The 11,464-nt window shown below is 50.9% G+C and overlaps 1 protein-coding gene across 1 annotated transcript; it reads right to left on the minus strand.

Moving 5' to 3' along the window:
- Nucleotides 1–255: 255 nt before the first annotated feature.
- Nucleotides 256–6,705, minus strand: C8H4orf54 (chromosome 8 C4orf54 homolog). The gene is made up of 2 exons (XM_014787926.2): nucleotides 6,488–6,705; nucleotides 256–5,653 (listed from the first exon to the last, which is right to left on the minus strand). The coding sequence occupies exons 1-2, from the start codon at nucleotides 6,553–6,555 to the stop codon at nucleotides 256–258; spliced, it is 5,466 nt and encodes a 1,821-aa protein (XP_014643412.1). The 5' UTR covers nucleotides 6,556–6,705.
- Between the last annotated feature and the right edge of the window lie 4,759 nt (nucleotides 6,706–11,464).

Consider the following 11,464-nt stretch of genomic DNA (forward strand, 5'->3'; position numbering starts at 1 on the left):
CAAAGGGGAAAGGCCAGCCACAAAGGGTAAGGAGTGGGGAGAGGAGGAAGCTTGGCAAGAAAATTAGCTCCTTAATAATTTGGTGGGGTTGTGTTCTATTCTTCCAAAGTGCCCATTTCTAGACAGCCTCCTCTGCTGTAAATCTGCCACTTCAAACACAAAGAAATAAGATTAGTCTTAATCTTTTAAACCTGATTATCAACGTAACATTCACTCACCAGCAGCTGCTCCACTCTGCTTTCTGGTGACTGCTCATCATCGATGCTCCACCACAAAGCTCATGGTGGTGCCGTCAAAGGAAGGGGGGGCAATGATCCGTGGCCCCAGGGGCTGTGAAGTGATGCTGATGACAGGCTTGCCATGCAGCTGGGCGAAGCCCTTGGCCCCCACCAGCTGGGATGTGGCTGCTGCGGCTGAGGAGGAAGAGGAGGCAGGAGCCTGACCAGAGGCCATGAAGTATGGGGCCTCGGTGAAGGTCGCAGCTGCCTCTTTGCCAGGATGCTCTGCCGCCATGGGGGAGAGCTCACTGCCTCCTGGAGTGTGAGCAATTGGCGTGGGCTGCAGGGTGGTGGTGGGCAGCACTGTGGGCAGAAACCCAGGGTAGATCATGTAGGTGGGGCCATAGGCCCCGGGACTCAGGGCCAAGGGAGGCACAGGGAGGGACATGGGAGCCACAGCCTGCTGCTGGGTGGTCATGGGCACGTCCACATACTGCCCTGTCTCGGGGTCAAAGAGTCTCCGGGTCATGGGCTGTACTGGTGTGTCCACCAGATAGTACTGGCCAGTCGTCACATCCAGGAGCATCTTACGCTGGGTCTGCTGAGGCTGTGGCTGCTGGAAGGGGTCTGTGGGGACCGGAGCTGGGCCTGCAGGTGTGGGGGCAGGCATGCCAGGTGGGGAGAAACAGAGGACCTGGGGCTGGGCCCCCTGCAGGGTGAAGGGCAGCAGCTGCTGGTGGTAGATGGTGGGAGGGGGGCGCTCGGGGCTCTGTGGCCCTGTGGGGGCAGCTACTGTCTCCCGGGTGTTGTCCAGTTTGGTACGCCAAGCTGGCCGGCTGGTTCCACTGACCTGAGAGCCTTTGGGGCTACTGGGGACCTGACTGCGGGCACTCAGAGGGGGCAAGCTGCAGAGAGTGGCCGCGGAGGAGACTGGGAGCCCCTCCCTCCCAGGCCCAGGCCTGCCCGGAAGCTCCCCAGCTGCAGAGCTTCCTTTAAGCGGGATGGTCAGGTAATTCTCACAGTCACTGTTGCTCTTTTCCAAATTGCTGCCATTTTTGCTGTTGGTCACCTCATCGAGAGGTGCCCGGGTGGCCGGAGAGATCTTGAGGGACCGGAGTCCCTGCGATTTGATGCCCTTTGCGGTTGAAGGACTCTCTGGAGAAGGTCCTTGGGGGAACTTGCCAGCGACACCCCCAGTTTTCTGGGTGCTGCTGGCACTCACGGTGAGCACGTTCCGGTTGCTGGGGAGTGGTGGGAGGGGCTGCAGGGGTTGGGTCCTCTCCACATCCTTGTGCACTGGGGGAATATAGAGGGATCGGGGCCTCTCCCTGGCCAGGTTCTCGAAGGCCGCTGCCCGGGCAGACACGCTCTCAGCGCTCGGGTTGGAGTTTCTCCGCTGCAGACGCTCTACGGGACCCCCTCGCAGGACCACTCCGCCTCTGTTTCCTGTGCCCCGCTCTTCCACCTCACCCAGACGTCTGGCCAGCTTGTTGGGGTCCCCTTCGGCCCCCCCGGCCCCTTCCCTCTCCTCACTCGCGATGAGCGACAGGACGTGGCTGTCGGTCATCATGGGCAGGGGGTCACTTTTACGCTTCCACTCGTTCCTGTTGAAGCTGTACAGCTCCTCCATGGACCTCACGGCGGCGGTCAGCTTCTCCAGGGCATTCCGGGACGGCTTCGGGCCTTTCCCCTCCTCCTTGGCCTCCTCCTCCTTGGCCTTCTCTGGGGTCTTCTGGGCAGAAGCCTTGGAGACGATCTTGAGCACAGGCAGGTAGGAGCCCTGCTCAGGCTTATTGGGGGCAATGGTGGCCACGGGCAGCCTGCCAGACGCCCTGTGAACCAAGACTGTCCCTTCAGGGGAGGAGGAATCCAAGCGCCTGCTGCTTCCGCCTCTGCCCGCGTTCTCCCTCGGCTCTCGGTCTGCACTGTCTCCTCTCTGGTTCACCACAGCCTGGCACGTAATCACCACGGGGGACAGGGATCCGGATCCGCCAGCTGCAGCAGCCAGCTGCCTGGGTTTTGGCCCAGTCAGCCCCTGCTCTGGGGTAACACTGCCCTTGTCACTACTGTCCCCTGACCCTTTGATTAGTTTCCTGACATCTCTCACCTGGTGGAGGGGGCCTTGGGCCTTGGACTTGTCTCTGACATCTCTCACCTGGAACTGGGGCACTTTTTCCAGGTTGTCCCCCCGGAAGAGTTTCTGCTGCGCTCTGCTGTTGTCCTCAATGGTCTTAAAGAGGTTCGAGGTGCTGCCACTGGCCAGTTTGGGAGTGAGCAGCTTGGCAATGTTGAAATCCGAGCTTGGCTGTTGCACGCTCCCCAGCCTGATCTTGATTTCGGGAGCCTTGGGCCTGATCACAGCCGTGGAGGTGGCTTGGGCGGCAGGCTGCTTGGTGGCCTGCTTCCCCGGCTGCTTGTCCTTGGGTGTCTGCTGGATGTTGGGGACAAAGAGGCGGGACATGATGGTGGACTTGCCGGCAGAGAGCTCTCCGAGATCAGCCCTCCAGTCGCCCCCTTTGGGGAGTTTCAGCTTTCCGATGGGGGCTTTCTCTTCCCGCTTCTCGGCCTCTTTCTCCTTCCACGACCGGAACGCGCTGTTCTGACTGCGGAGGAAGATGCTCCTGACAGTCTCTGATGCGCTCTTTTTGATTTCACACACTTCAGTGTGTCCATCAGCAAAATTTCTGCCAGCGCCTGCATTGCTCTCCCGAGGCGCACTGGCTTTGAAAGTGGGGGATTTAGACCCAGCCATGGACCCTTCCCCACCTGCATCAGACACGCTGACCACCGTGTGCTCAGAGCCGGCCTCCGAGTGGCGAGAACTCTGCCTCTGCAGGCCCCTCTCCCGCTGCTTCTCACCCCCGGGTGGGCTCTCCGTCTCCTTGGAGGTGCTGGAGAGGTGATGGTAGGAAGTGTCAATGACTTCTCCCCTCTCCATTTTGAACTCATGTTCCCGCTGCATCTTCTTGGAGATGACATTTTTGAGCAGACTGGAAGCAAACTTGGACTTCTTCTGGGGGCCGTCGGCGCGGGGGGACGGCTTGCTGCTCTCAGATGTCTCGGAGCCATCGTCTGTGTATGCCGATCCAGGGCCCTTGCTGGAGCCTTTGGTGGCCCTGCAGGGCCCAGTGGCTGAGGTGGCTTTGCTCTCACTGCGTAAATTCAGAGGCTCGAGAAGGGTGACCACGCGAGAGCCCGTCTGGACCTGCTTCTGGAAACACAGCGGTGTCTCCACATGTTTGATTTCACCCTCGACTTTGCTGACGACGAACTCCAAGGCCTTGGTCTGGGACTTCTTGGACTGGATGTAGAGCTGGTCTGCGGTGGTCCGGGCCCCACCTCCCTTCCTCAGACCCGCGGCCACGGAGGCCGCGCTGCTCCTGAGGAGGCTCTGTTCCACCCTGGCTCCAACACCTCCACATTTTAGGTCCAGAAAGGTCGACCAACGCCCAAAGCCGACTTCGGAGAGCGTGGAGGACTCCCGGGAGCTGATGTTCAGAGCCTCAAAGTAGGGGTAAGCGAGGCTCCGGAAGGCCCGGGAGGTCAGGTTGCGCACCTCTTTGTCCGCATCGTCCAGTTCGCTCACGGCGCTGGAGGCCCCGCTGGAGTAGTCCACCAGCTCCTTGGCGCGGATGGCCCCGCACCGGGTTTGCAGGCGAGCAGGGACCGCGATGAATTTCTTTGCATGGTCCTGAGCCACGGCTGCAGCCGGGTCTTGCTTCAGTGAACTTGAATTGTGTTCAGCAGCTGCAGAGACGCGGAGGCTCATGTCGCCTTCATGCTTGGCAGCGTGAATAATGTTTTGCTTTGCACGCACGTTGCTAGGCTCATTTATAGCCCGGGAAGCTGGTTTGATTGATAGGAGGATCTGGCTTGCTGCACTCCCACAGCTGCTTGCCGCGGCTGCTGCCCCTGAAGCTGCCTCCGGGGGCTCGGGCAAGGGCTCCCGCGGGGTGGCAGTGCCAGACCCAGTGGGTGGGGGAGTGGGGTCACTGTCCGAGGGGCCGCTACCCACTTCCGTGCTGCTGGTGTTGCGACCGCTGCTGCCTGCGCTGGGGCGGGCGGGGTCACTGCTCGTGGGGCTGGGCGTCCGCGTGGCGTTGGTGCTGGGAGTGGTGCTGAGGTAGCAGCTGTTGTCGTCGTCCTCTTCGGTCGCGGTGGTGACGTCCCCCGGGGTCTCATCGCTGCCACCAAAGGAAGCATAGTCCACAAACGAGTAGATGACGTTGTTGTCCTCGAAATCCAAGCGGGAGGCCAGTCCCACGTCGAAGTCCATGTCCTGCTCCACCTCACTCAGCTGGATCTCGTGGGTAGTGATGTAGTGAGCCTCCTCACTTTTGGGGGGGTCTCTGCTGCCCTGAGACCTGGCAATAATGTCCTTGCACTCGGCTCCAACTCCTCCCCCATCACCACCCCCTCCTCCTCTTGCTCCCCCTCCTCCTCCTACCATGGGCTGGCAGCTCACTGCGCGCTCACCACTGTCACTCTCAAAGCCTAAAGATGAGGACGAGGTGGCCAGAGCCCCTGTTGATGTGGTGTCATCATCCATCTTGGAAAGGCCACCTTCTTCGCCTTTGTCCACCGGGGAGGAAGAGAAGGAGAAGTGGCTACCCTGGTCAGTGTCGGGGAGCTGGGATCTGGGGAGTCCGGAGGAAGCAAGATTCTTCCGGGAGGTTGGAGCCTCGCACTCCTGACCGCTGGCTTCATCCTGCTCTCTCTCCTTGGGACTCCTAGAGGCCCTCTGATCCCTGGGGCGGCGCTCTGGAGTGAGACTCCCCGTGCGGCGACTGCTGCTCCAGACTCCGGCTGAAGCGCACATCTCCACATATTTCACTTCGCGCTGGGAGGAGGCTGGTGGCTTGGGCAGCGGCCGCAGCTGCTGCTTTAGCTCCTGGCTATCTTGAGCTCCACTCACCCTGTCCCCCACCTCCCGCAGTCTGGCCTGCAGTTTCAGCTCAGGAGTGGTGGCTTCCATTCTGAGCCCTCGCCTAGGTTTCAGCGATAGGAAGAGACAGTGGTGAGCTCTGGGGCTGTCCTGGGTCCCTCCCTGTCCCTGGAGGGGCTGCAGAGTTGCCCGAAGCAGGGTCCCACGTGCCTGGACTGGCCCCAAGGCTGTAGGCACCCCTGCGGCTGCTGCCACCACCTCCCAGTTCTTCAGCCCCTGTGGCGGGGCCGGGGCAAGCCTGCAAGAGGTGAGAAGGCTCCTGGATGGGGTGGCAGAGGTGGTCTGTGGCTGGGGGGCTGCTGCTCTGGCCGAGACTGTGGCCAGCTTCCTGTAGCTGAGCTGTTCTGTCCAGTTGTTTGCCTGGCACCGTCGGCAGCTAGGAGTCTGAACGCCATCGGCCACGGAAGGAACAGCATCTGTAGGTGGATCCCGGGACTCCCAGAAATGAAAGGAAAGCATGTGCTGTTTCTTGTGAAGCCTTGTCCCTTTCCTGGATGGGGCGAGAGTGGGTCACGTCATTCCAGAAATATTTTTAGTGTCTGTTCCCTGGTCATACTGAAACCACACTTGAGGGTAGAGAGAAGAGGCTTCAAGATGGAAAGAGAATGTTGGGGGTGGAGGAGGCGTGTGGATTCTAATTCAGATCACCCAAATGTTCTCTGTGATCTAGTATGGAGACGTCTAGCGAGTATGAAATTATTCTTTACTCACTGCCATCTTTCATTCCCAAGTCTGATTAAATTGTTTTTTCCCTTGTTCTTATATAAAATTCAAATTCTGCATTGCATTTCAAATCAATTAAGGACAATCCAGAAAGATTTCAAATCTCCCTTGGACATATGGTAAACTTTGTTTTTCTCAAAATCTGTGCAGTTTCTTTCGCTTTCATCTCAGATCAGATGAGTTGTGGTAATAAAACTTTTCATAAGAATAAAACCTTCCATCCCTCTTTCCCAAACTTATACTCTATGAAACATAATCTATTTCTTTCAAAATAGAAAGAATCCCTTCTAGAATCCTTACTGTGTTGACTCGAAGTATAAAAGGGCAATTTTCAAAGACTGAAAACATAATGCTTTAAATAAACTTTTAATTGTACTCACTAAAAAGGAGCACGAGGAGTCAAAATTGACACTACTTCAAGTCCCTGTGATATCTACTCAATCTCACAAAAGTTCCCTAAGCTTCTAAAAGAATGGCAAGACAAGAAACCTGCACTTAAATATAGCTTGAGCTGCAGCCTCGTGATTCGGTTACACTGGCTGAATTCCAGACCTGCAGGGCACCGAGTCAGAAGGCACGGAAGAACAACGAATACACTTACCCTCCACGAGTACAGTGCAGCTTGGAGGGCGGTTCGGAGAGGAAATGTGACCCGCTGGCATGCCCCATGGAAACGAAGCCCAAGTCCCAGTTCACTGGCTCTGAGGTACATCCATTTCAGACAATTCAGTAGTTGTGCAAGTGAACTTGCCAGGCAGCACACAGTGGGGGTTCTGTGCTGGCATCCTCAGAGCAGAGCCCTCGGGGCTGTCAGTGCAGAACCACGACTCTTGGTTTTGGTGAGATCTGGCCCTCATCATCTGCCAGGCCCAGTTCCACCACTATACATAGTCTATGTGTCACTCATGCCGATTGAATAAAGCACTATTTTAAACATCCGCATTTGTGGGGAACAAAAATAACACCATCCCCTTCCAACATGAATGCCACCCCCACACAGAAAAATGTTCCTTCCTCTGGATAAGCCTGGGGGGAAGTATGGAGTGGGAGCCCCTGACAACTGAAGCTTCTGCTTTCCCATACTGGAGATGTGGATGGCACAGCCCTGCCATTCTCCCCATAGCTCACTTCTGCCCACATCACTGCCGTTAAAAACACGATGACGTAGGAAAGACTGGAAACATCAGGTATCACAGTGTGGATGTAAAGCCAGAGCACTAGGTGAAGAGAGTAACAGAGACAAGGAAACAGAGAGAAACAAAGAGGGAGAGGAAGAGGATGGCAGAAGAGGCAGAGGGAGAGAGAGAATTTGCTATCAACTTTTTGATTTTCGAGAATCACGCTTAATGACACAAAGTCCTAGATTCTTAATGATAGTAAAAATTTTAAAATAATAATTACAACTAAGAGTTATATGGAACTTACTATGTGCGAGGCACTATTTGAAGGATTTATAAACGTGTGTATGTTAATTTCTTTAATCCTCATAACAACCTGATGAGTTAGGTACAATTATTGTAGTGATTTATAGATGGGAAAGCTGAGGCACAGAGGTGTTAAGAAATAACGGAGCAGAATTAAAACCCAGGCACTCTGGCCCAGAGCCTGAACCTTAGCCATTCTGCTCAGAGCCTTGCTGACTTCCATGCTCCAATTCTCTCCGGGCACCCAGATGCTCAATTAGAAGAAAGCAACACATCCACTAGGCAATTTCATCTGCATGATCACAAATAAACAAGATAACTGTTTTTTCATTTTGTTGTTTTTTTCATATCATCACCCTGTGTACACATTGTGTACTCAGGGATCGAGGAACATGCCCCTATAAATAAAATGAAATGAAATGTAATTGGCTCCTTTGGGCAGGCAGAGTATTTTCAATGCCCCGTTTTAATTTTGCTTTGAGGCCTTGGACAGTAAACTATGAACACTGCCTCCAGCACCGTGGGCCATACACTCTCCATAGCTGAATAGAAGGCAGAGTTTCTGCCCATCAAGGCAATTACAGTCTAAGGAGGAGTTTTTCCAGCACTTTCCATATGGCCCCGTCTGTCATGACAACTCCACAGATTTCAGCAGCTTCTCCCTGCAGTTGGCAAAGTACAAAATTGGAAGGTCAGATGCCCTGGGTGTAGGTTAAAGCATAATTGCTGAATGCCTGAAGTTCTAGAAATCTACTTCCAATGTCTGGCTTCCTCCAGAGAGCACAGCCCTAGCCAAAGCTCCCCAAGAGACAAAGAGATAGGGTTATCCTAAAAGAGGTACTTACCTCCAAAATATCTGTGTGGCTTCTTTTCTCCTTTCTATCTAAATGAATGCCAGTGTAGGAAAAAATTTGTAGGGAAATCTTTTTCAAATAAAGTTAATTTCCAAAAAGTAGGATTTAATTCAAACCATAAATTCTATTTAAAAATCAAACAAGCAGAGAATTTGGAGTAAGACAGACTATACTAAAAGATTTTTTAAAAAAGAAACTCATAAATGAAAAAGAATGACCACTTTCAGGTAAAGTAAAACAATTAAGAACCCCAAACTGCCTGCCTTCCAGCATTTTCAGAGTTCGGAGTCAGTAAATATTACTATGAAATACTCCCAGCTCTGTTGGAATAATTTGCAGTCATGGGTCCCCGTAGAGCCTTTTATTCCTCAATATGACTACAATCATTTTTTTTACAGATGAACTCAGTGGTTGCCTCCCTGATCTCAGCTCTTGAGCAGTTAACAGTGACTAATGTCACCAGCATGAACCCACATTCAGCAGGCCCCCTTGCTAGAGCAGGCAAGGTATACCCGGCAGATCACCTTATAAGGGGACTCAAAGAGCACGCAGGGAGTGACTCAGGGTCGTTATTTCTATCTCTGCAGTGCAAGTTTCCTAGCATTCCCTGAAAGTCTTGTGAGATGTATCACAGTACGGAAAACTTTAACATGATTAGAGGAATTAAGAATGAAGGCCAGACTGTCCACCAACTGGTAAAAGGATATAGTTATAGTCCAGGTCTCTGACAGTGGCATAATATGATAGACAAATATATAATTCAAAAGGAAGAACAGTTTATGAGATCTAGACTACTAGACCAGAAATGGAGAGAGAAGTTTAAACTCTGACTCAAACTAGGAGTCAGACAAAGGATTCACCAAACACAGGCGTTCTCAGGATTCTCTGGGTGCCATAGAAGATTACTTTAAATTTTGTATAAGGCTTTCCATAAACACCTGCACACACATTTGCACACACTGATGTGAAGGAGGCTTTTCTGCGGCTGCTGCTCAAATCCCAGAGTGTGGCCAGCTATTCCTCTTCCGGGCCCAGGCCAGGGTACATGAGAATTACATCTGAAGGAAAGGCACCATATTATTTTTATTTGCTGGGGGTGCCAAAAAGTGGCTATTTAGTTACTGAGGCATATGCTTTACCTACTTTAGTTCGTATGTTCCTCTCAAAATCACCATGACACAGCAATTATTATTCCCATTTTATGGATGAAAAATTGAGGTTGAGTGGAGCCATGTAGCCTGCATGACTTTTCACAACCAGTAAGTGCTGGAGCCCTGATTGCCCAGCTCTGAGGGACCCAAGTCCACGCTCAGTCGATGATGGAGCATTCAGTCCAGGAGGTGGAGGTCACAGGCTCATTCTCACTTCTGGCCAATTAGCTGTTCCACAGCTTCAATCAGCTGCCTGCACAAGGGACCAGCTGGTCACCATGGAGTCCAAGGAAACCCAGTACAGGATTAGTGTAAAACTATCCCTGTGGATAGAAAATAGCATGTACCGTGAGGATGAATAAGTATCACTGTCTTCTTGTGCAAAGAAGAGCACGTTATTGTAGAGTTGTGCCATGCCCATTGCACTTGGGACCTTTAGCTATGCCCTTAAAACCTGGAAGGACAGGAAGGAACAGTTCACCACCAGAAATACAAGTTTAACTCACAGAGGGCAGGGGTGGTGCAAAAGGTTCTTCACTTTTCCCCTTGGGTCAGGATGTGTAGCCAGGAATCACTCTCGTCTCTGTCTCCCTCCCTCCTGCACTCCTCATAGACATTTTGCCCTCCCTGTCCCCTCCACCATTCCCCTTCTTCCTTTTGGCCCTCGACTTGTTATCCTGGACAACAGACAATAGTTTCCATCTGGTTTTGTCTTGAGGGAGTTGTGGAGGTTTTCGTGTTTTAGGTCTTAGCGGATAAAAGAATATTATCCTTTTCAGAACAGCCTCAAAGTGAAACATTGACAGAACAAGTAACTCTTCCTCTGTGTAATCCTGATCACTTTGAATAGCCTAACTCTAAACGTTCCTCTGTCTCACCGGAGCCGGCTATCGGTTAGCCTAGCCTGTAGGAGGCAGGGGCCTGAGAGGGGAGTTGCCAAGGGTGCCTCCCCGGTCAGAGATGTCAGGTCAGGGAAGATGCCTCGGTAGGCTTTAACGAGTTACTGTAAGTTTTTCCAGGTTGGTGTTGAAACAGAATTTAAATAACCAGTCAACTCAGCAGCCTGTCTACAGAATCGTGTAATGACTTATTTCTGTGATTTTAGAAAGGAATTATTTTTTTGCTTTTTAATTCTTGATGTTGCATTTTGGGGGCTAAAGTACTCTGATGCAAATTAGAGCAACTGTCTAGAAAACAATCTGACAGTTTCTATCTATCATACAGAAAAAGAACATTAGGGTTTAACAATATACTTAGAGGGATGTTTATTGCAGCGTGTTGTGATAGCAAAAAATTGGAAACCCCCTCAATGTCAATCAACAGAGAAATGGTTGATTGATTACAGCACATGCACGCTGTGACATTGTGAGGACATTAATTCTGCAGACATTAAATGAACAGGAACATATGTTGTAATATTGAAAGGATTTCCATGAAAAGAAGATTACAGAATGAAATGTATTAGTATGATACCATTTCAACAATAACAAGAGTAAAACTCATTAAGTGAACATTTAGTTGTATCAACATAGAAAATATATAGAAGTATAAACACCAAACTAACATTGTTTTTGTATATGTGGGAAGGTAAGATTGAACAATTATTATTAAATTTTCCCTTATGCAGCTTAGTGTTGTTTGAATTGTTACAACAAACATATGTTTCTTCTATAATAGAAAAACTATTTTTATATTGAAAAAATTTAGTTTCCTTTATAAACTTTCCTTAAATTAAGCCCATTCAGCTTAGAATTGAGGCAAAGACAATTTATACCAGACCAAAGAGACCTTTTAGCTTTACTCCTTCATTTTATCAATGTAGGAAATGAAGTTCAGAGAAGTTAAGTGACTTGCCCAAGGTCACACAGCTATGAGTAGAGGAGGAGGACCAGAATCTGTTTCTTCTGACCCCAAACTCAGTGATTGTTCCTGTGTTGCTCAAACTTTGTCATCAAAGTGACAAAAGGGAACAAGAGACTAAATTGCATTCTCAAAAAATTGGGATATGTTCCCTAAAAAAGCAAATAATTTCATTGTGGCATTATGTTTTATTTAAAAACTAAGGTGAATTAAATAAACAGACTATCACCACATGCAAAAATATGGATGAATCTTACAAATGTAATGTTAGGAAAAAGAAGCCAGCTGC

The sequence above is a fragment of the Ceratotherium simum genome, chromosome 8, assembly GCF_057802395.1.
Source record: "Ceratotherium simum simum isolate JZ-2026a chromosome 8, ASM5780239v1, whole genome shotgun sequence".
NCBI classification, from domain to species: Eukaryota; Metazoa; Chordata; class Mammalia; order Perissodactyla; family Rhinocerotidae; genus Ceratotherium; species Ceratotherium simum.

Excerpts from the sequence above, each read along its gene's own strand:
- C8H4orf54 (XM_014787926.2), bottom strand. The coding sequence starts at position 6,555 with ATGGGGCATGCCAGCGGGTCACATTTCCTCTCCGAACCGCCCTCCAAG. Across the intron at positions 5,654-6,487 it reads CTGCACTGTACTCGTGGAGG|GAAAGGGACAAGGCTTCACA; the intron begins GTAAGTGTATTC and ends CGCCCCATCCAG.